Source organism: Lotus japonicus, chromosome 6 (genome assembly GCF_012489685.1).
Source record: "Lotus japonicus ecotype B-129 chromosome 6, LjGifu_v1.2".
Classification (NCBI taxonomy): domain Eukaryota; kingdom Viridiplantae; phylum Streptophyta; class Magnoliopsida; order Fabales; family Fabaceae; genus Lotus; species Lotus japonicus.
In genome coordinates this window covers 49485565-49509870 of record NC_080046.1, presented here as the reverse complement: position 1 = coordinate 49509870, position 24306 = coordinate 49485565, and the positions used below count along the sequence as shown (strand labels likewise).

Here is a 24306-nt window from a genome sequence, read left to right as displayed (position 1 = left end):
GAGCTCGACCTCCACGAACACCCTCTCCACGAGCTCTGCCTCCACGGGCTCCGCCTCCACGGGGTCTGCCTCCACGAGCTCTGCCTCCACGAGCTCTGCCTCCCGCAGCTGCGGCTCCTCGAATAGCAGAAAAGACAACTCCCTGGGTACCAACGAAGGAACTCCGTCGAAAGAGATCGAGCGCCCTCTCCGTGAGGATTCGGGGCTGTGTCCCTGGAGCATGAGCACCTGGCACCTCCAGTGACTGCTCCAACAACTCCACACCCCTACGTATAATAGACTGCATAAAAATAATATACAAAAAAAATTTCATTAACAAAAATCACAATTGAATGGATAAAAATAATATACAAGTTTAGAATCCAAACTTACCACGGCACTAAGCTCCTCCCTCCTATCCTCAGGGATGATGAACACATGGGACACTCTGCTATACCACCTCATGTAACCCTCCACCGCCTCTCCCGGATATGTAGCAGGTATCCCCTGAGGGCGGAGGTGCGGCTCAAACTCAGCATAGGTAGCATCTGCGGTCTCAGCAAGGGACCCCGTCGTCTGGATCTTAGAGGGGTGTCGATGGATGTCCTGTATGTAGCTAAACTGGCGCATAACCCGCTCTGGTAGATGTCGGCTCACAGACCGGCCGTAAGGTGTCCTGATGTAGCCGGAATAGAGGGCCTGGGATCCCGCGGTCGAACAGCTCGATGGTCCTCAAAAGGGGTCCATGTGATATCATCCACTGTAAGCTCATCGAGCATGACTCGTCTCTCATCGAGTCCGGAATGCGCGATCCGGGACGTGGACCACCGCTGCGCCCTAGGCTGGTCCTGTGTGTAGCCGGGGACCTCCGTCCTGATAATGACGCTGCTGGATATGTACTCATACGCCCATGACAGCAAGAGGGAGGTGAACCCACCGATCTGGGCTGTCTTCCTGCGGGAAGCACGACTCAGCTGTTCGTACAACGATGCCAGCGCAATCGCACCCCACGCGTACTCTGACACGCGACCGAGGTCCTCAAGCATCCCGATCCAGTAGACAGTAGTGTGGTAACCACCACTCTTGCTGGCAAAGAAGGTGGCACCAAGCTGGTTCACCAGCCAGATCCTAACAGCATCCTCATAGCGTCCCTCTACAATGAAATGAATTAAGTTAACAGTTATTAATAATACGCTAAAAATAAATACAACTTAATAAAGTAATGATTAAGACATACCATCCATAGCAGACGTGTACATGGTCTTTAGAGTAATGAACCGAATGTTCTGGCCACCCGCCGCCTCAAACTCAAGCAGATAATCAGCAACAGATCCTCCCAGGAGCTGGGCGCAGAGCGCTGCACACTCATCTCGCTCCCCTCTGCCCGGAGTGTAGAACCTCGACCCTGTGGGAAGATGGAGAAGAGCAGACACATCGTCCAGGGTGATAGTCATCTCCCCGAACGACATGTGGAAGCTACTCGTCTCCTCATGCCATCTCTCAACAAGGGCCAGTATGACAGCTGGGTCTGTCTCCGGTAACCTGCACCAAGGCAGGTGATACAAACCCGTCTGCTGCAGCAGCTGTCGCACATGTGTGTGGGCCTCTGAATCGCCATCACAGGGGAGGTTCCATACCTTCCCCCCAACAGTGGCCACCCTCAATGTCCGACGGTCCACGTACCGTGGGTCTGTGCGAAGAAGTGCCTGCCACGTCCAAGGAGCCTTGTGGTCAGGATAATGCGCAAGAAGCGACAGATCCTCAGGCCCCCCGGGAAACGGTGCCACCCTCTGGATGAGGTCGTCATCCGCACCGCCCTGTGCCCCCTCCTCTGGCACCACATCAGCAACATCAATCTCCTCCTGGAGAATAAGAGGCTCCTCCTCCTCACCATTGGCCTCAGAAGCAGTCTCAGAAGCAGACTCCTCGCCACTGGGCTCCGAAGAAGACTGCTCGCCAGATGTCTCCTCAGGAGGTAACTCAACCATCAGAGACACCGGAGTAGGATGAGGCTGAGGCTCAGCCGGAGTACCTGACGGAGCTGTAGCAGATGGACCACCTGACGGAGACGGAGCCCCGGTCGGAGTAGCAGACGGAGACGGGGCCGGGGCCGAAGCCTCAACCGCCTGACTAGCTGCTCGATGGTCGCCGCGCCGCGTAGAAGCATGCAAGCGCTCGTGGCGATCCTCTGCATCATCGTCTGTAGAAGATCGAGACCTCTTCCTCCCGCCCTTCATTCTCCTATGAAAAGCAAACAAATTTAACATCAAATTACAACTTGAGCAACTTTAACAGTTACAACTTGTACAAACATCTCTCATATAGAAACAAACATCTCTCATATAGCATCAACACCCTTTCTAATTTGTCAATCTAGATAACTAAAATGCAACATTAAGGAAGTTCCCTAGTTCTAATAAGCCGATACCATCAACACCCTTTCTCAGTGTCATGACACTAAAATATTTGAAAATTTGTACAAAATATTCAGCCCAATAGATGGAGGATTGGTTTAAAACTAAAAAATAAACTGGCTTAAAACAATCGGGAAATGTTTTTCCATTACAGAATCGGAAAATGTTTTTCCGATTTTACAGTAAACCCAGAACCAGAACTGGAAACGACCCACTCGTGCCCATGACCGTTTCATGCAATTTCAGTCAATAAAACCTACCTCTAATCATCAATCAACTACCCTAGTGTTCAACATTCACCTAATAATCCATCAACTACCTCTAATCATCAATCAATGTGAGAGAATCAATGAAAATCAAACTTACCTTTTGAATGTAATGGAATGGGAGTTCCGGTGCTTTGAGGAATTGATGATGATGGGACCGAAGCTTGGAGTGGTGGAACGCAAGTTTGGGAGAGATTTGAAGAGGGAGTGATTTGGGGAGGGAAATGGGTTTTGAAAATTATGTGTTTCAAAACCTATCTGATGTTGTTATATCAATACGAATCGGGAAATGATAAACCGATACGTATCGGAAAATCATTTACCGATATTAATCCGGAGGGTTTCCGGTAATTTCCCCACTTTAAGTGGGGCGGGAAGCCTAAGGGCTGGGGTGTTAAACCCAATTCCCTCACCCTCCTTGCACCGTCGCCGTCGCCGTCTCCGTCTCCGTCTACCGCAACCGTCGCCGACAGGTCTATCTCTCTCTCTCTTCCCTCCCCTATGTCCGACCATCTCAACCCTCCTCGCCGCGAGCCCATCCATTCACGGCCATCTCAACCCTCGCCTCTCATCCTCATTCTGAAGAAAGAAGCGATCAAATTAGCTTTCTAATTCACTTTTTTATGTAGGCATGGATTTCTTCTCAGAGATGGAGCCGGCTAGGGTGCAGATGAAGATAACTCCATTAAAGCCAAGCCAACATCCTCTAGGTTTGGATTTCTTCTTCTGATCTTCGATTGAGATTGAAAACCTTTCATCGACCCGTTGAGGTCTCTAATACCTTATCTGCTGAACCTGATTTGGTTTTTCGTTGAATCAATTCCTTACTATTGAATTTGAGGTCTTTTGAATTTTGGGTATCTAGAAAACCTAACCCATCACGCTGATAATGATATGTGAGCATGCTCACTGCCACCATTTAAAACTGATATGCCTTTTTGAACTGGGAATTTAATCATGATCTCTTGATAAAATTCATTTGCTGATTTCCAGCTTTAGGTTCATCTTTTGCTGAATTGTGGTATCTTTACCACTAATTGATCCATGGATTCTTTAAATTTCTACATTTATTTTTATAAATCTGCAGAACTCAGGAAGTGTTCCCCTTGCAACCTCAAAGCTCAAACCCCTTCCTCCTGAGCCTTATGATCGCGGAGCAACTATTGACATTCCTCTTGATACCACAAAGGTAGATAAATCAGATTATGAAAATGTCAAAACTACGATGTCATAGTGCTGTTGACCAAATATTCATTCATTATTTCATTTCAAACTTTAGGACATCAAGGCAAAGGAGAAAGAACTTCAAGCTAGAGAAGCTGAATTGAAAAGAAGGGAACAGGTTAGTCATCCTGATCTCCTTTTTTTGCGGTTCTATGTGAGCTGAATATTATATCTTTTGTACTAAGAAAGTAATTTATGATCTCTTGATATTTTGTAGGAGCTAAAACGAAAGGAAGATGCTATAGCCCGAGGTATTTTGAGTTCATCTATACTTCTTGAAGCCAATATGATTTACAGGAATTTGCTTTCAGTTTGGTGGTTTACATTGCGCTTTTTTCGTTTGCTGCTGGAATAGTTATAGAGGAAAAGAATTGGCCTCCTTTTTTCCCCATCATTCATCATGAAATTTCAAAAGAAATACCATTGCATCTTCAAAGGATCCAGTATGTTGCGTTTATAACATGGTTAGGTATGTTGAAGTTCCTCTTTTTTTCAAATGATTTGTAAGTCTTGATCTTGATAAATCTCATGCTAAAAGGAGTTTTGTTTTGATAAATTTCTATTTGTGATGTCGTGGCTAATGTTTTCCCTTATACTATCTATGTTTCAACCCCTGGATAGCTTCTGTTAAATTTTTATATTTTGATTTTTATGCAGTGGGTTGACTAATTCAAATTACACAGCTCAGCCAGTTGTATGAGAAATACAAATCAAAAGTTTTGTTTTCTGTTCTGTGTCCTTACTCCTTATGCAACTCAAGTTCTGAATTGCATATCACTAATAAGGCACAATGCTTGCTACTAATTTTTAATATTTTATAGCAACTTTGTTCTCATATCATTTTATTTGGTTCTTCTCATGTTTTCAAGGTTTAGGATGTGTAATGTTGCAAAATAGTATGATGATAGGGGACATGTTAAATCAATTATTTGAATTTGAATTCAGTATTTTTCTTCTCTCACATTGTTGAAGCTGATGAGCTTTAACATCAAATGTAGGTTCCATTTGGTGAATAATGGTTCTGGGAGATTTATGGAAAAACTGACAAAGATTTATCTAATAATGGTTCTGGAAGATTTAGGGTAAAACTTGAAGATTATGGTTCTTTGTGTTTTCAAGCAGAAAGGAATATCATGAGGTTATATGCATCCTGATGTTATAAGGCTAAATGCTTGCTGCTCAAGCAGCTGTAAGTCACATGTTAGGATGTAGCAAAAGGGTAAGTTACTTAGGGACTGCTAGGTTAGTTAGGGGTTATTAATGTATTTAGTTAGTACTAGGAGAAGATTAGCTATAAATAGAGGGAAATCAAATTAGAGGGGTGCATTATGTATCAATGTAATAAACAATAAAGCATAACACATTTCAGTAAAAAGAAGAAATTTTGAGGGAGGTGAATTCAATATGGCTGCACCTGTAAGCACCCCCTAGGAAAAAAAAATGACCAAACAATTGACTGGAAAAAGGATGATACCCCTTTGCACTTTGCAGCAAGGTTTCTATCCATGTAGAGTCAGAAGAGGAGCACAGCAGGTATGTAATTTACTAGCCCCTCAATTTCAATTTAATTAAGGTGTATAAATAGTTAAATCAATCCCTTGAATATATGTCAGTCATATTAGTCCCAAATTATACACGTTAGAAACACATGTTGAGGTTTGATCGAAATAGGTACAAGGGATACCATAAGACTTGATAAAAGCATTACATTCTCTACAGACTTGATAAAAGCATTTCATTCGCTACAACAACACAGTTTGCACTATTACATTCTCTATTTCCCTTACTCTATTTACTTTCTTAGTACTATGACATGTATAACATATATGGTTGATTTGATGTCGCAGGTTCCTTATCTGAATATTCTCATATCAAATATTAATCGGGGGGTTTCTTTCAGCTTCTGAGTTCATGACACATGCTGAATAATAAGGATTAGATTAAGAGAAGAAGGTGGATGATGGCAACAAAACAATAGACCAAGGTAGAAGTTCTGATTATTCATGTGAAAATTAAGATTAGAGCCGCAGAATCTGAGTTTAGTGTCTTATTAATCTTTAATCAATTATTTTGTGCTGGAATGGGAGAAAAATTTGTATTGGAGGTGTTTGATCCGGCAAACTATGTTAAGAATGGGACTACTTTCTACTTTCCTTTGATTCTGTAGGCTGTAACTGAAGAATAAACAGGAAGGGAATGATGCTGCTACTGTTGCAAAGGAGAAACACTCAGCAAAGGAAAAAAATCATAAAAGGAAAAAGGTGATAAAATGTATATGCAGTATACATTGAGATTTATTAGAAACATGAGATTAATACAGTATGTGAATAGTGCATATCTAATCATCTCAAACAACTTTTTCTCATTCATAGGGTTGGTTACTGTGTCTCTGGGTTTATATTGAATTTTTTTTGAACTACCTAATAGAACTAGAATTATGGGAGTTATATTCATGTCTTTTGGCCAAGATTTGGTTGTCTATAGTTATTTGTTCTTTTTTCTTTCAATGTTGATAACACTTATTATGTCCAGTATATTCTTATATATGCAACTTGATTATCATCTTTCTATGGTGTCTCACTTTTTATCTCCATTGGAAATTGGGAATGAGAACTTTCTTAGTATATTTTAACCATTTCTAGGTTTGGCATGCCTGCTCAAAGCATCATCAGTGCAAGCTTATTGTAGCTATTAGCTAAATCTTCTGATTTCTTTAGTTATCTTTATTTCAGGGCTTTTCCATGGGAGATGTATGATGGAGACCATAGTAATAGAAGATTTAAGGAAGATTTTGGTTTCATCTATTACAAGGCAGTGTTACAAGTAAGGTATATACTCTCTTTTTACAATCTTGATGTTGTGTTCCTGAGGAGTGAGGAAGAATACCACTGATATGTATCAACCTGAATAGAAGTAACTGCACAACACTTAAAAACTAATATTATAAGAAGTTTTAGGTGTAGAAGCTCAGATAAAGTGATTTGCTGATTCTAATGGATTTGATTAGAACTCTAGATTGTGTTTATGGTAAAAAAGAAAAGACAGGGTATTTTTGAATCTTTACATTCCCACTACTTTCTTTCCACCCCATGTGACAGTTACAACATTTTACTTCCAATTTCCAAACAGTTGCACCGGTTAAAATGCACCCCTTCATATTCTAGCTGCTTATTTCCAAGAAATTTTGTTTAAACAGTCCCATTATAAAAATTCAAATTAACAAAAATCCTTTTGTTTTTGCTTCTTCAATCTGCACAGCTCCTCTTTACATGGCTGTTTTTGCATACTTAAGAAATTGCCCTTTCTAGCTGCATATTGCAGCTTATCTTTTGCAGCCTATATTGAGCAATAATATAAATGAAATTATATACAGCTAAAAAGTAGAAAGTTGAATGTCTTGCAAGAATGTATAGTTGATAAGTACTCTAGGTTGGAGAAGCAAATGCAAGGATGATTAGCTTCTGTTGGGGTAATGATTTTAGTGTATATTGTATAACTTTGTGGGTAAAAATTCCAAGTTGCTCTCTTACATGGTATCTATAAAATTTCTTCTTTGATTACATGTGACCTGTCCAGATATTATAATGACTTTTTTTTTTGGTTTTGTGAAAGTGTGCTGGATAAAGAGTGCCATACTTGATTTGAACTGAGGATGATTGATCTACAGAATAAGCAAGGAACTGCAGATGAATTAGAGGATAGAAGGAGTTCTCAAAATTATTTGCTGGCTTGCAAAGACCATAGTGGATAAGCAAGTAATTTCAGGTGAATTAGAGGATATGAGTTCTCAAACTTATTTGCTGGCTTGCAAAGACCATGGATATTGTGGGATTCTTCATCTTTAAACATGTAATATATGTTTTAATAACGAGAACTTACAATGGTTGATTTAGTTGGGAAGCTGCTCATTCTCTTTTTTATATTGTGAACTGTACATGTATGATCTTATCTCAATCTTTTTGCAATGTGGGGAATTAGAAGGTGGCTGATATATTTATCCATGTCAGAACAGTTTTGGGATCTCATGGTTTCATTTGTTTGGGATTATAAGATTGTTAATGGTAAAGAGGGCAACACTCATTTGGTAGTGAAAAAATGTAGTATGAGAATTATAAAATATTTTAATTTGTGAACAGTTTTTGTTTATTTATGTTCAATTATAGGGAAATAAACTTAAAAGTTTGTACGGGAAGTAATATTTTCGCACTTTGGTTAAGACAAGTGCGTTTAATTAAATGTTTAATCTATCATGATTATGACTTTTTCCTTGACTTAAAAGTTTGTACGAGAAGTAATATTTTTTCCTTGATTTGTTCCCTGTTGGGTTTTTATGAATTTTATGTTTTGGTTTTCATTTCAAGCGGTTACCATTCTTACTCTTATTTATTTATGATTAGCAGTCAGCTTTATATTGTTGGCATTGGTATTAGAGCAGCAGTGGCATCAAGTTCCGGTTGTCTTATAAATGAAACTCTAAGAGCCTCTATTTCTTTAGTCTTTTTTTTCTTTTCTACATATTGATATATGCATGAATGATTTCTGTTAAAATCTCATTTACATAATAAAAGTCATATGATCATGGGGTACATGTGGTCTTGGAAATTATCTTTAGCTTTTATCTTTCCACACCTTTTAATATCTTCAGATTGTCAAGTCTTCATTTACATGTTTAGGCTTTACCTATCTCTGTAAAAAATGGCTCCCAAGGGGCGTACTTTCATGCTGATCTCTTTTCCCTTTTGAATTAGTTTCTTGCTGTAATTTTTTGACTTGAAAATCTTTGGATTATGTTCTACAATTCAAGAAGTCATGATAGAGGAGAAGGTTCACATTAACATTGTTACCATTGGAGATTTACCTTTATTTTATTCCCATTAAATAATGTATTCACTTTTATTTGTTCACTGTACAAGCTAATTTTTCTTTTAATGTTGTTTACAAAGAAGTTTTTGAGAATGTGTGAGCGGAAATTGATGCTCATGATCGCGGTCACTGCAGAGTAACTCAGCTACTGTTTATTAGACACCGTAAAACCGTCCCCTTTTATGTTTTGGTGAATTTGAGGTTTCGCTAACCAATCTTCTTATTAGTTAATCAGTCGTTTGCTTCGCATTTCAGACACTTCTATTTCATCTTTGTTTATTAGTTATTCTACGGCACGAATTTCAAACAAGTGATTCAATTTAAGACTTTTATGCCACTATGCTCAGCGTATCAGACTCTTCAATTTCATCCATTGTTTAATATATTTAAAATAATAAACGTATTGACTCACGTATAAAAAAAACGTATCGATTGATATATCAAATACGATAAATCCGTCCCCTTATATGTTTTGTAGAATTTCAGATTTCGTTAACCAATCTTTTTATTAGTTAATCATTCGTTTACATCGCATTTTAGACTCTTATATTTCATCTTTATTTATAATATTTTAAAAAATCAACGTATTAATTTACGTATAAAATGCGACATATGTATTCCCCGTGCATCGCACGGGTAAAAAAACACTAGTTAAGAAGAAATGTGCAAATTATTTAGTAGTTATACAACATCCAACCACTATCCGCGGCCAGAACCGAGAGTTAGCTAATAACAGCAGCATGTAGCAGCAACAATTAAGGAGATTAAGATGGTGATATCATATGGTTTCCCTTGTCCCTACAATACTGAATTATCAAACTCTCAAACTAAGTTTTGACGATTTGTCATGTCAAAACTACTCTTTAATTTTTTAAAAACATGGTGAGCATTTCTAGTCGATGAGAAGCGTTAACCAAAGGTTGAAGTGGGAGGCGGAGAAGGAGAATGAGATAACAGAGTAACTAAGGTTGGACGGAGTGAAAGGGGATACTGCGAAAGGAGAGGAGTCGGCGAGATTGAGAGTATTTTTCAACTTTTCATAATGATGCATCGATAAGCCGTTGTTTTACTCTAGACAACACCGATATGAAACTCCAATATCCCACAGTGTTAGGGGAAATGATTCTGTCCTAGCGACTCTACATCAACAACATTAATCTAATCTATCATAAGGTTAAAAATAACATACATGATGTAATGATGCGAAAAAATTCATTCATCTAGAAGCTTTAATTTCAACTTTAAACTTTATCAAGTTCATGAAAAGTGCGATTAAAAGAATATGTTGCTAGCATTTTTCTTTTTTTATTGGATCCCTTTGACACGGATTATCTATCGTATGTTTGTTTGATAAGGTTAATCCTCATTAACCATCCCTATCAATTAATTATGATCACATGATTAGGACTCTTTTTTAAAAAAATCTATCATATTTATTTTGTTCTTTATCTTTCATAGGCTATGTTTGGTACGTTTAGCTGATAAGCTAGCTGAAAGCTGAAAGCTGAAAGCTGAAAGCTGATAAGCTAGCTGATAGCTGAAAAACTACGTAATTTGAACAAAATTGTTTGGTAAAACTAGTCGTTGAACAAGCTGAAATTGTAAAATAACATAAAAAGACATATTTGTATAATTTTTTATATTTAACATTACTTTATTTTCACATTAATACCTATATGATATTAATATTAAAATCATTATAAATATTTTAATTTCACTCAAATTATTTATCATCTTAAAAATATAATATTAATTTTTACATATTTAATTTTCTATATTTTTATTAAATTAAATAGAATAAAATAAATAATTTGTAATATAAAATTATTTATTTTATTCTAAAGTAGTAATTATTTCTGTGCGGGAACGATGTATTTTGAGACAAGTGTGATAACTGATAAATAAATAAGTTTTTTTCTTGGTACATCGGAAAATGAGTAGGTAAATAGGTTTAGTAAAAAAAATATAAGGCTAAAGGTGAAATTTTGATAAAATAATAAGGATAAAAATGAGAATATATTTAATAAGCTATAAGCTTTAAGCTTTAAGCTACCTGAGATAGCTTATAGCTTAAAGCTTTAAGCTACTGAGATAGCTTTGTTGAGTGATGAAAATCTTAGAGAATACATGAAAGTGAGAGGCCTAAATAATTATGATAGAATGATAAAAAAAATGAAAAGACCAAGTTTTTTTTTCCAATAAAAAGTGTTAATCAATACCAACACATATTGACTTAGTTGGTAAGAACGAACAGTTTATCTTCAAAATATTTTGTGCTCAATTTCAATTGAAGACTGTATTGGTAGGCGATATGTAAATGTTTTTGTCAGTGACTAAAGGGTTCTTGAGGCATGTCCTGACTCATAGTAGTGATCGGAGCTGAATCTACCCGAACTTTTATTCATAAAAAATAAGTAAGTGTTGGGGTAGTTTATGAATGGAGCTTAAGTTGTGCAAGTTGGGTCAAGCCCAATCTCCAACAGTCAATTTCTTTTTTGGTGCGGGGTACTCAGATACTGGTGCTGTCGAAGAGAAGTGAGTTTGTGGATAATAATGTTGATAACGGTCAGACAAGCTTCATCTTCTCCCCTCTGTCTCTTCCTTGATCGCCTCACCGTCTCAAAACCCTCCTCTAAATCATTCAAAACTTCCATTTGCCAAGCTCACAGAACACCCTCACCCTCCCATTCATGGAGTTCTGGGAATCTCTCTACCAGGTAAATCAGTCAACCATTGCTTTCACATGATTTGTATTTCTTGGCTATTGTTATTTCTTGCTGTTACAAGTTAGGAGAGAGTTTAGCTAGAGAGGAAGATTCTGAATTTGTAATCTATTGAATGATTTCATTACTGAATCAATGTGCATGTATCTTGTTTATATACAAGCTGTCAAAGTGTGACAGTTATCACAACTGAAAGTATAACAGAAGTTAGTTACAGATATAACTAACTCAACAGAACCAACTAACACTACCAACACTTAACTAACAGAACCTAAAAATAGAGTCAACAGCTCAAAACACAAGAGCAATGTACAAAACATGTTCTAACGCGAGCAAATGTTAATTTTCCTCCAATCCACAGAAATGCATACACAAATTGCATGTTAGAAACATGACCATTCATTTACCCAACAGTTTAAGATTTTGGGATAATTGGTGTTGTACATAGTATCAGAGTCTCTATGACCAAGTGGTTTAGAGTTCGATCCTTGCCGCTCCTTTTTATTATTTGTCTCATAGTTTCTGTTTCAAAATTGTATGCAGCTATGAGGCTGCAAATTTTGATCCCTTGGGTATCAACCCAGATTTATCTTCTGGACTGAGTTCTACATGGAAAGATCTTGTGTGCTTGTTTTCGCAACCATTTGAGAGCACTTCAAGTACAGAAAAGGGGAAACCTAACTCGTCGCGAGGAGTAGCAGGTTTTACACTTCACTTTATCTTAATGAACTTGGGATGTTGTTTTTGTGTGTCCTAGCAAGTGATTGTTGTGTTTTGCCACTTGCAGCTGCAATTGAGGACAGTTCAATTGATTTTGGCGACTTCTTCAAAGGTCCACTGCCAGGGAAGTTTCTGAAGCTTTTGGGGTTTCTTGTCTTGTCACGGCTTGGTGTGTACATACCTCTAGGTGGGGTTAATAGGGAGGCTTTTATTGGGAATTTGGATCAGAACAGTTTGTTAAGCACTCTGGACTCATTTTCTGGTGGAGGTATTGGTAGACTTGGGCTGTGTTCCCTCGGTATTGTTCCCTTCATCAATGCGCAAATTGTTTTCCAGCTTCTTGCACAAGTATACCCCAAGTTGCAAGATCTTCAGAAACGAGAGGGTGAGGCTGGAAGAAAGAAAATTCTTCAGTACACTCGATATGCTTCAGTTGGATTTGCCATTGTACAGGTCAGGAATTCATACTGCAAAATTTGTGGTACACTTTTGTTTGGGATTTTTTTTTTTCAAAATAGAAAAGGCTCGGGACGCACTTTTGTGTCTTGGAAGACATATCATGGAGATTTATCCTTCCAGATCCACTCTAGTAACTATACCCTTATGAATATGCTACACTATGCCTATACTAATTGAGCTTTGCTTTCATAGTTTCCTTATTGTTCCTCATTTTTCATTTCAGGCGATTGGCCAAGTTCTTTTCCTACGCCCCTATGTCAATGACTTCTCAACAGAGTGGGTTATTTCCTCTGTTATCTTATTGACACTTGGTTCTGCGTTTACAACGTACATCGGCGAACGAATTACTGACCTAAAACTTGGGAATGGCACATCTCTTTTGATTTTCACAAACATTATCTCCTACTTGCCAGCTTCCTTTGGTCGAACATTCTCAGAAGCATTTAATGATGCTAACTATGTTGGACTTGCTACCATCATTGTGTCCTTCTTTTTGTTGGTAGTTGGTATTGTCTATGTTCAGGTAAATCTCGTTTTAATTGTTAATATATATGTGTTTGACCAAGCAGAGAGAAGTTGGTCTCAAGTCTCAACAATGATTTTCAGGAAGCGGAGAGAAAAATACCTCTTAATTATGCTTCTAGACTCACCAGAAGCAGTGGACTTGAAAAATCTGCTTACCTACCCTTTAAGGTTCTCTCTCTTTTGCCAGCTTTTTTATGTCACTGTATCCTTCGAGTTATCTGATTCTTTGTGAAATTCAGCACATCATTCCTCAAAGTTTGAGAATGTTGATCTTCTACTTTGGCAGGTAAATAGTTCAGGAGTGATGCCCATCATATTTTCTACTTCATCGTTAGCTCTTCCTGGTACTTTAGCACGCTTCACTGGTTTAAGTCCACTAAAGAGTGCGGCAATGGCTTTGAATCCTGGAGGTATATATTGATCTTTTGTATTTGATAAATATAAATATAGAACACGTGCATTTGGTATGCTATGAAACTCAAATTTAAGAAGTTTTGCTAAAAATGATGTGTGAAGAAATCAAGGCATTGCTATTGCTGATATGAAATCCTATCATGCTTGATTACCCTTATAGTTTTGTTTCTTCATAAATTGATTATGTTTACTTAACTGGATTTTTGTTGTAGGTTCCTTCTATCTTCCATTTAACATATTTTTGATAGCCTTCTTCAACTACTATTACACTTTCCTACAACTGGACCCTGATGATGTGAGTGAGCAATTGAAACGTCAAGGTGCTTCAATTCCACTTGTCAGACCAGGCAGAAGTACAGCTACATTTATCAAAACAGTAATTTTTTCCTTCTCTAGTTTTCTATTCCATGATTTTCTTATTGTTGGTACCCTGTCTTTTCACTCCTGAATATATTTTAGAATTCTACTTCAGTATGCCATCAACTTGCAAGTTTATGCTGATTACTCTTTCAAACATAACCATAAACTAATATAATTTATTAAAGTCATGCTTCTTCACTTTCGTTGTGAGGAGTGGTTGACCTGCTTATGATATCTTTCTACTTGAAATTGCTTATGTTAGTACCATTGTTGAATTCTCTTACACCAGCATATTTTATGGTACAGGTTCTTAGTCGAATATCAGTTCTGGGTTCAACATTTTTGGCGATCTTGGCTGCTGGTCCAGCAGTAGTTGAGCAAACCACACACTTGACTGCATTCCGGGGGTTTGCTGGAACATCTATTCTTATTCTTGTTGGTTGTGCAACAGACACAGCAAGGAAAGTTCAGGCTGAGATTATATCCCAAAAGTACAAGAACATTGAGTTCTATGACTTTGATAAAAAGTATTGATTTTGAAAAGATTGGTGGTTTGCAATATAGGAGATGCAGCTGGGTGATTCTTCTACGAGGGAGGCTCGAATGTGAACCCGAAGTTTCCTTTTTTCTGTAATACAGTACTGATCCGTTTTAATATCGGCCTGTATATAATGCTGTAGAGCAGTGATTTGTTTTATCTGTCATGGTCGCTAATATTCCAGTGTAATGATGTCGTCGAATGATCCATATAACATACCACACTTAATGGAAAAAGGTTTTTTGTTGTTATTGTTGTAGTTGAAATTATTAACTGGGAAATCCATCCAGATGCTTGCATAGTTACAGTTTTATCAACCAATGATGGTTTTACCTATTTTCCTTATTAAATATTATAATCAAACCTCATATGTAGGTTGTAGCAATCAATTAACGTTGTTCAGTTCTGGAAAGCCCTTCACAACAACATGGTAACTCTGCTCCATGCTAACTTGTGCTTGGTCAAAACACTTGTGGTTGGTCACAGCTGGACCCAACAAGTAAACTAACTAATCGCATACTAGGTCACAAGGTTATTTCTAAATACAATTTTCAGCTAAAGTCTCTTGAACCTTCACCATTTTGGAATCTTCAGGGAGCCTAACCTGGGTATTAGGGATATCAAACAGGATTGAGGAATACTTTACACAAAAAGGATTAAATCAACTTATCAACCTACTTAGATGAAGATTGCATACAAATATATGTTAGGGTACATGCAAGTGAGCATTAGAAAACCCACCACCACCACCCTTCTTTTGGCCCAGCTTTTTCCCCCCCTCACCTTTCCTCAGTAAAATATACATTAACATTTAACTACCACCAGCAATAAGAGTCATGGAAGAGATCATTTGCAGGATTTGAGTGACCTATAGAATCATCATCCACACTGAATGGAATGTAGGTTGCAGCTGAACATACCAAATGCCTCTGAATAAGTGCACTAGTCATCATCAGCTTCAGTGGAGAAGTCAGGTTCTTCAGGCTTCCGTAACTTAGGCAGGTCATCTTTAATCTTCAGAGCTCCTCTTCGTGTGTTAGCGGCAAACCTTGAAGCAAGAATTGTGACCCCAAGGTTCAACTTAGTCTGAGATGTGTTTGAACCAGCAGGCCTTTCCTCTTCATGTTCTCTCTCACTGGCCACGGTCTCATCCAAGGGAAGGGGTTCCCTCAAACTGAGGTCTTTGACAGATATCCTTTTCTTGTATCGACGCCAAGCGGCCTGAATAAAACAGGCTGCCCAAGTCCTCCAATGGTGGGAGTAAAATCTAAATGTGTGCTGCAGCTTCTTGCTGTGGAGGCGCCTAAATTGGTTGGCGACAAACTTGAGGTCTTCAGCCCGAAGAGCAAAAGCTTCAACCTCACTCAGGGCTTTAACTGTCCTGGTTGAAGAAGGCAAATTTACTGTTGATTTTGGGAGTAAAGCCCAAGAAAGTAGTTCCTCACCACAAAAATCTCCCGGTCTCAATATGATAGAGTTGAAGAAACCACTCCGACCACCATTTGTTGTGGAACTATCAAGTCTACCTCTAATAATGAAGAGCATTTCAGTTACAGGGTCTCCTTCGCGAACAATGTAGGTGCCTTGAGTGCTTAGAGAAGATATCAGCCGCTCACAAATTGCATCAAGAAGCTGATCATCCATTTGTGAGAAGAAGGGAACCTAGAAAACATAGAAAGGGAAATTTGTTAAATGCTTATTATAACAGTACATACTATACCCATTATCAGTACAACATTTACTGGCATTAATGGAGAGTCAATCTTCAAATCCAACTTCTGTTCATTGAACTTTCCCTAAGTTAAGAGAAGCCTACAGGTGCTAAAGCCATCTAAGATGCATGATAATAATTTGAAATGCAGATGGTACTAAAGATGTAAATCTTCAGGAGCCACAATGAATCATTTTGAGAACTAATTAATTGCAGAGCTCATATTACCAGTCATCACTAAATACCATCCATTGATAGAAATGCAAGTGTCAACTATACTCCAAATTATGGTAGAGCAGAGGAGGATTAATATAGACAGCACAAATTTAAGTGAACTGTCACAATTGCTATGAAAAAAGAAGAATCTTGTAAACCTAAAACAGACAGCAGAAATCATACTCGTCTAACAAGGTCTAAGCACAGGTGGCGTTGAATATCGCGGCGAAGATCAGCAGGCAATGCACGTAGAATGGTTTCTTCATCAACACCACGAGTTGCAAGCCATTTATATTGAACGAATCGTCTAACACGGAATCTCAAATCTTCAGGGAGTTGGCGATGCCTCATCCACTCCTCTGTGTCTCTTCGCTTAAGCCTCCACTCTTCAAGCCTTATAGTAATTGATTGCAAATATGTCTACACCAAAGAAGCAATCCCAAAGCAGAATCAAAATGTAAACAAAGCTTCTCATACAACTTTAGTGCTAATTATTCTGGACAAGATAGTCAGCTAACTGCATATTTGGCCTTGTGTATCAACAGAATACATAGCTTATATTACCATTATTCAAATACCAAGATGGAAAAAATCCCTAGAAAACAAGAAATTTTTCATTTTGTATTCTCTATATCTTAAGTTGGTAGAAGCTGTTTTCTTCTGAATGAAATATCTCTCAATGAAAGACATGAAAAAAAAAACCAATTGGATTGAGAAAAGACTGAACACTACTAACAAGGAATGTTACAAAATAAATATCATCCTAACAAGAAGCAAACAAATGAAACAAGAAAGAAAAGGGGTATAATCATATAAGCAAAGATGTATTCAATAGGAATAAAAGTCTAAAGAGAGAGAGGAGGAATTAGTTTACACTAGTGTAAGACTTTAAAATCCTTACACCATTCAATAATTTTATATTGGGTAGCTTCATCCCAATCTATAGTTGGATATATCATATTGATTATATCTATAAAAATTTAGATTAATCCAAAATTATTGAATACATCAAGACTAATGTTATATATTTTTAAAATATATGAAAATAAGAACTATTTGATTATATTCTAATTGTTATTATATTTAACAAGAGTTGACACATGACATATCATGGATGGTTATAATTAAACAGTTAGATTAACAAAAATCTGTAGTCGTAAATACCTGACCAGATCAGTCGATTCAATTGGTTGAGCTGGCAACCGGTCAAGTGGCTAGGTTGATCTCAAAACCGGTGAGAATTGGTCGAAACTCAACGAAATTCAATATTGAACCGGTTTAAACCAACGAAATTCAATTTTCTCACTTTTAGTAATTTTTATTTCTATCATTATTTTTTTATTTTTTTCTTATAATTTTGTCCTCTTATAAGACATAAATAATCATTTTATATTAATTTCAAAATTAATTTAACTTAATTTCTTAACACTTATTTTAATCTATTAATTGATATATTATTATGATATTAAAATATATGTTTAATTGTCATCGGTTCGCCCAATGCATTCATCTGTTCTATGACCAATCTGGTTTTAAAAACATTGCAAAAATCACATTCTATCAAAAATTATGAATGTAATAAGAGTTTGGAAAGTATTGAACCTGTGCAAACTAATCCTATATGCGTGTGTGTGTGTGTGTGGAAAAGTTTCAAATAATTTGGATACAAATTATAAAGGCTTAAAAGCACATTTGGTCCCTCACGATTGAGCTTCGTGCAAAATGAGTCCCTAAACTTTAAAAATAGCATTCTTGATCCCCAACGTTATACTCTGTTAATAGTATTGGTCCCTTACCCCTTTTCCGTTAGAAAATTAACGGTTTGTGCCTACATGGAATTTTTTATTAATATTTAAACTGACAAAATTAATTAAAATAAAAAAAATTTGAATCTTCATCTCCTTCCTCCTTCATTTTCATCATCTTCTCCATCATTGAAAACATAAAATCCAGAAAAAAGAATTCATCAACACAACCCCTTCTTCTATTTAATTTACCAAAAACCTTAAAATCAATGCTCAGAAACTCATGCTGAGAACCAAATCTAGGGTTTCCTCATCCCAAATCACAACCCCCAATTTGTGAAACTCATGCTCAGAACAATGAGACAGAAGACGCAAGAAAGACAAGGAAACAAAACAGCAAAAAAGAAAGGAAAAAAAACTGGCAATAAACCAGATGAAGGGCAACACAAACTCCCAAACTCTCCCTCTAACAAGAGAGATGATGCCAAGTGAGTTTGTCACCAAAAGCCATAACAGCAATTCATCGTCATGGAGCTCAAAACAAGACAGCAAGCATCCAAACCCAATCAGAAAACAAATCAGCAGAAACAGGAGTACTAAAATTGAGAACCCAGATCAAACCCTCCACACCAAACCCACCATCACTAGATCTGGAGAACCCAGATCTGGAAAGAAAACTCGAAAATAAACACCATTAATGAGAAAGAAGGAGAACCCGATGGCTGGCCGAGGTAGAACGCGCGATGGCTGCAGAATTTCTTGCCGTGAAGCTCGAGAGCAGTGGGTTGGTGGGGTTTGTCTGCTGGTTCGGCTAAGGTGATTTGAGGATGGTGAAGATGAAGAACATTTAACCTATGAAGATGAAGAAGCCAGATGAGGATTTGAGAAAGAAAAAAAATTGAACGTGATTTGAGAATTTTAATTGGGAGATTTTTACTAATTGAAAAAAATATTAATTGAGATTTTTAAAAAAATTGAAGAGTCAGCACTCAACATGTGCAACTCTCTCTCCTAATGTCCTACTTCTCTCTCCTGTTAACTTTCTTCTCTCTCCTCCAAGTCATTAAAAAAACTCCACCAAAGCAAAAACCGTTTAAAATCTAACAGAAGGACTAAGTGTAGTAACAGGAGATAACGTGAGGGACTAATAATGCTAAAAAAATAGTTTAGGGACTCATTTTGCACGAAGCTCAATCGTGGGGGACCAAATGTGCTTTTAAGCCAATTATAAATAAAAATAGACAGAAAGCAAATTATCTGCAAAATACCTGCATGTTCCCAATCAAATGAGAAAATAGTACAAGACCAAGGATGGCAATGACAATGGCAAATGATGTTTCTCCAATAAAAGTGCTTGTGTCTAAGTTCTGTCCATAAGAACTGAAACAAACAAAATTAAAAAGAATGAGGAACAACAAACAATAACACCTATGACTAACAAACATTAAATTTAAGAGATAACTACCCATTCCCTGCCACAAACAAGGTTTTACACAATTTCAGCCTTCTTTTGACAGGTTTTAAAGTTCTGAAATTTGCTAAATGCTTGGTTCAAGTTTTTTTCCATTAATTGCGACTCTCTTTTGAAACCTTATCAAAAGTTTTTCCATATGCTTATAGAAACCTAGGCCAGGAAACCAGAGTTATATGGATGCAGACTAATCTGAATAATTCATTCAGTTTAGTTTCCTAACTTGATTGAAAATTTTGAGAGGTAGCTTCAGACGCCATCTTCTTCGAAAAATAGGGGGAGTTACTGTAGGAACGACTTTATAAGGAGAGGGAGAGAGAAACAACTGCACACTGAAATGGAAGCAGGAACACACCAGCAACAAGTAGAATAGCACTGTTTTTGTGACGAACAGCTACAAAAAAGGCGGCTCGTGAACACAAGTTTACTGATGAAACCACTTCAAGGACTGGCTTTTTGATGGTTTTTTGGACTAATCAACAACTCCCTTTGATGGTGGGCCAGATACTGCTGTTGCTGGACTAGATGCAGAATCACAAGACAGAGAGACAAAAAAGAAGCGGGAAACCTTGGAAGAGAGACCCTTCTCCTTGTTCTGTTAATTTTCAGTCAAGCAATAAAATCACTATTTTCTTTATCTATTTCCATCATGGTTTCCTAACATTATCATTTCATCAGTAAGATGACACCAAAACTAATACCACCCATAACCAAGAACCACTTGAAATCATTCTTTGTCGTAGACTAGCTAAAATATGAAGGTCAAGCCAATGTGGGAGGACCTCTTATCTCTGTTTCTCCATATTGATGGTTTTGTAAGGGGAGACCTTTGGACAAGAGATCTTTCTCCTTGTTTTGTTAATTTTTCATCAAGCAATAAAATCACTATTTTTCTTTCTCTATTTCCATCACGGATTCCTAAAATTATCATGTCATCAGCAAGTTGACACTATTACTAAACTGACAGAGCCAACCCATAACCAAGCACCTCCTGAAATAATTCTTTCTTGTGAACTAGATAATAATGAAAGTGAAGCCAAGGTTGGAGTAGCTCTTATCTTTGTTTCCAGTGCCATATTGATGGTTTAGTATGATAGTCCAGCATTGATCTAATGTAGAAAATTGGATCACATAACACATAAAATACATATCATAGGCCATTCAACTAACCATTGAGGTGCCCCTATCATGCAAAAAAAATGCAAACCTACGTATCAAGTCTCTCATAATTCCCAAATTCAAATTTGAGACCATTTTTATTTGAGGATTCCAAATGCTGTTTGGATTAAGTTTGGGTCGTGCGGCATATGATTGCTTGATCAAAAGTTTACGCTGCAAATATTTGTAGCAGTGCCTCTTCCTTTGCGTCAAGGCAACATTCCAACCAGCTCATTCCAGCCATCTTGTTGGGTTATCTTCACGGCATTGCTCATCGTGCACATTGCCTAACAGCCTTAACTTTCTTTCCAGCTATGATTCTTGAAGGCTACACTGTATTTTGTTTATTTTCTTGAGAGTTTATTTATTTGTACCAAGCATAAAGCTTAGCAGGCTTTAAGTTGAGTATGAAATATATTGATTTTTTATTATGTTAGAATCTTAGTAAATTAGTAAGTGCCATAAGGCTTGGCTAATATAGCAGTACTGCAGTAGTACTTGATCTAGCTTATTAGTAATATATGTGGGTCAGGAATTTAGGGTTCTGTATTATAACACACATCTCATATCAATATAATCTCATATTATTCAGAGTATCTATATTCTCTTTCTCTCCTTTTCCACCTTAAACCTATAATTTCATCAGTAATATTGCAGCAAGCATCATCTTCTCAAAGTGAAGCAAGTCAAAACGTGAACCTTGAATTGAATTAATCAAATGCACCATTTATAAAATCAAACTTTAGTACCTACAGAATGGAAGTCCCGAGTCATACCTTAATTGCTGCAATCCCCACCATAAACAATACAAGTATTTCGGGATAAAGTCTGTAGACACAACGTGCTTCTTTACTGCATTTTCAAATATCCCAAACTTAAAGTCATTATCTTTACTACTGGGATCACAGCTGTTAAATACATTTGTACTGTTTGCCCATATCTCGCGCTGCAGAAGATTAACATAATTGCAGTCCAGGTAACGAAAGCAATTCTCAGGGCTGGTTTCCTTTTTGCAAAAGGATTTCCAACAATGAGTATATCGGTCCACAGAAAGAAGATACCAAGCTGCCCCTAAAACCTGCAACAACCAAATAGACCCGTATAATTTTATAGCAGAAAATTAGACTTGAACCAATAAGTTTAAAAGAGTTCACCTAACAATGAGCCTATGCTTGTGCGTGTGTGAGAGAGATAAAGTTATAAATGGTAGCATAAAACCAATTAAAACAACATACATGACTAGCCAACATGTACAATAGCAGATTATACGCAGCTCCTGCCCAGGCAGTCTTTGTAACCACTCCGGTTGCTTTGATTATTTGAGAACTTAGTGGAAACATCAAATATAACCTTGGAACATATTGGAGCAAAACAATCAATGCAAGAGCATTATTATTGTGATATCTCTGAGGGCTTCTTGTTGCCGGTATAATAAACCATATGACCATCTGAAAAAAAAAAGTTCAATCAGCTATGATCTATATGTTACACCTTCAAAAAAGACTTCTTAAAATTTAAACTAACAAAACAATGATGTTTATACAACTTATGTACAGTACAGAAATTAGAAACAGAAAAGTTCTACATATTATACTGGCCTCACATTGACATATCATCTAAGTAATCATATTTCAGACTCATATACCAACCTATGAAGGTGTGTATCGTATGCATTACTGTATAATGATGCCAAATCAGATTGAGATTTCTTAGACTCGGGAGATTGGCTCGAGCTTTAAGTATCGGAAAGCCAGAGCCACCAATAGAAGTATCACACTTACATTTTCAGGGCCATGAAAAGGAGGTCAACACACAGAAGATAAATGAGAAGGCTGTAACTATGGTCTATGAGTATCAAACAGAAGCCTGAGCTCGTCTTGTTACAGCTCAAGCAAATCCTAAGCTTGACTGAGTTACTTGAAAGGTCTAAACATGCTCATTTCATTACGTCCTTAGTTTTGGATGTTAGTCCTGGATGGATAAAGAGCTAAAACCAATAAAGCTAGCTTTGTCTATTACATCACTGCATGTATGGTGGATTATCAGATCATGCACAAAATTCCAGAGAAGTAAAATTCCATCCATTTTTCCCTAAGATAACTTTCCTGCTAATTATTTTTCTCAATTTAATTTATCTCCATTTTTATTGCAGGAATTAAAATCAAACTCATATTACACATAAGATTAAGTGATGCCATAATAGAACAACACACCTGTGGTAGAGGTAGTGTGGCAATTAAATCAATGAAGAAATCAGATCTGATATATTTCCTTGCGATTTTCTTTGGGTCCATGACAAGTTCACCCCTGCCAAATACCCGTGAGCTTGGGGCCACATAAGCTGTCCTGAACTTAATTATCATGTGTAACAGATAAAAAATATCTGCTATAGTGCGAAGAAAGGTCACAATAATCCGTAATGTTAGGTCCGTCCTCATACATGAAGACCTTGAGCTGTCTGTTACACTGGGCAAATAAAAGTACAACGGATCAACAAAAAGAGCCACCAAGCATGAAACAATGAAGACCCGGTTCCATTTTAACACAATCTCGCTACCCGGGTCAAGTATTCTTTTTCGCCACGGCTCATGATCCTCCGGGAATACCTTAGGTCCTCCAATTCTAGTTTTCCCTAATGGAACAGCATTGCTCGTTTTAAGCAAAGAAGACGACGGAACCTTGTATCTGGACGATGACCTTTCAAGCCCCGGCGGTTCAGCTGCTCTCCATAGTGGCTCTTTATGCTTCTTGCCATCCGAGTAGAATCTAAAATCATAAATTCTGAGAATATACATCACCATGATTTCAAAATGAAAAGATAACAGTTGTTTAAGAAGCAAAATTCACATACAACAAATGAATAAGCTTGACTAGTAGTCTCAGACCCAAAGAGTGTGACTTATTGAAACAACTTGGCAACAACCAAATTATTCAATAAATGAAATGTATGCACTATAATCCACAGAGGAAGCTTCAAGCTTTCAGGTTTCACTACAACCAAATTAGACCTAATATACAAGCTACTTGAACCCAAAATTCCAATAACTTGATATGCATAGATTCTCAGGTGCCCATGAATCAAAATTCAATTTTTTTGCAATGAAAATGAAGCAATGAAAGAAATGACCACTGGAAAACAAAGGGGTACAGAACATACCTGACAAGCTTGTCCTTTTTCAACTCCATGAAGCAGATGAAGCTGGATCAAGACCCTGACATGGGAGAGAGGTGAATGATTGCTGGGGATCAGAGAGGAACAACAACAGAGTGGGGATCTTTTCACTGAGGATGTTGTTGTGTTGAAACCGTAACCTCGGTTCAGAGCTCAAAATGACAGCACCGCATGATGACAAAACAAGTCAACATGTGTTGACCTGAGATTTAACGTTGATTAAGGAAAGTTTAGTGTGTAATCATGATTATTAAGGATAAAACGGCGTCGTTGCCAATTATATATGTGCTCTGCTAATCTCTGTGTGTGTGCCCTTTCGTGGGCCCAACTCGGTGGGTGACCTTTGGC

The 24306-nt window shown here is 37.4% G+C and overlaps 3 protein-coding genes and 1 long non-coding RNA gene across 5 annotated transcripts; 3 read left to right on the top strand and 1 right to left on the bottom strand.

Annotated features, from left to right (window-relative positions):
- Positions 1–3290: 3290 nt before the first annotated feature.
- Positions 3291–4548, top strand: LOC130725485 (secretory carrier-associated membrane protein 1-like). Its single transcript, XM_057576708.1, has 6 exons — positions 3291–3323; positions 3747–3848; positions 3939–4001; positions 4101–4143; positions 4239–4352; positions 4541–4548. Exons 1-6 carry the CDS (start codon positions 3291–3293, stop codon positions 4546–4548), a joined length of 363 nt encoding a protein of 120 aa, XP_057432691.1.
- Positions 4549–5750: 1202 nt separating this feature from the next.
- LOC130725863 (uncharacterized) lies at positions 5751–7056 on the top strand. Its single transcript, XR_009014630.1, has 3 exons — positions 5751–5867; positions 6051–6144; positions 6616–7056. It is a non-coding gene; the product is annotated as an uncharacterized LOC130725863 (long non-coding RNA).
- Positions 7057–11214: 4158 nt separating this feature from the next.
- Positions 11215–14736, top strand: LOC130724209 (preprotein translocase subunit SECY, chloroplastic). Its single transcript, XM_057575398.1, has 8 exons — positions 11215–11463; positions 12013–12170; positions 12257–12642; positions 12872–13171; positions 13255–13341; positions 13460–13583; positions 13800–13963; positions 14254–14736. The coding sequence occupies exons 1-8, from the start codon at positions 11300–11302 to the stop codon at positions 14479–14481; spliced, it is 1611 nt and encodes a 536-aa protein (XP_057431381.1). The 5' UTR covers positions 11215–11299; the 3' UTR covers positions 14482–14736.
- A 405-nt stretch (positions 14737–15141) lies between these two features.
- On the bottom strand, positions 15142–24154 carry LOC130724208 (cyclic nucleotide-gated ion channel 17-like). 2 transcript variants are annotated; one of them, XM_057575396.1, is made up of 7 exons: positions 23944–24154; positions 23000–23567; positions 22022–22234; positions 21563–21864; positions 19426–19537; positions 16596–16832; positions 15142–16147 (listed from the first exon to the last, which is right to left on the bottom strand). In XM_057575396.1, exons 1-7 carry the CDS (start codon positions 23970–23972, stop codon positions 15428–15430), a joined length of 2181 nt encoding a protein of 726 aa, XP_057431379.1. In that variant the 5' UTR covers positions 23973–24154; the 3' UTR covers positions 15142–15427. The 2 variants fall into 2 exon arrangements, with proteins under 2 accessions (XP_057431379.1, XP_057431380.1); XM_057575397.1 differs by having other exon boundaries at positions 23000–23552.
- Positions 24155–24306: the final 152 nt, after the last annotated feature.

Coding starts and splice junctions, on each gene's coding strand:
- LOC130724209 (XM_057575398.1), top strand. CDS start 11,300: ATGTTGATAACGGTCAGACAAGCTTCATCTTCTCCCCTCTGTCTCTTC. Junction 11,464..12,012: donor TCTGGGAATCTCTCTACCAG/GTAAATCAGTCA, acceptor AATTGTATGCAG/CTATGAGGCTGCAAATTTTG. Junction 13,342..13,459: donor CTGCTTACCTACCCTTTAAG/GTTCTCTCTCTT, acceptor CTACTTTGGCAG/GTAAATAGTTCAGGAGTGAT.
- LOC130724208 (XM_057575396.1), bottom strand. CDS start 23,972: ATGGAGTTGAAAAAGGACAAGCTTGTCAG. Junction 23,568..23,943: donor AAAAAGGACAAGCTTGTCAG/GTATGTTCTGTA, acceptor GTATATTCTCAG/AATTTATGATTTTAGATTCT. Junction 19,538..21,562: donor TGGGGATTGCAGCAATTAAG/GTATGACTCGGG, acceptor TGTTTGTTTCAG/TTCTTATGGACAGAACTTAG.
- LOC130725485 (XM_057576708.1), top strand. CDS start 3,291: ATGGATTTCTTCTCAGAGATGGAGCCGGCTAGG. Junction 3,324..3,746: donor CAGAGATGGAGCCGGCTAGG/GTGCAGATGAAG, acceptor ATAAATCTGCAG/AACTCAGGAAGTGTTCCCCT. Junction 3,849..3,938: donor TTCCTCTTGATACCACAAAG/GTAGATAAATCA, acceptor TTCAAACTTTAG/GACATCAAGGCAAAGGAGAA.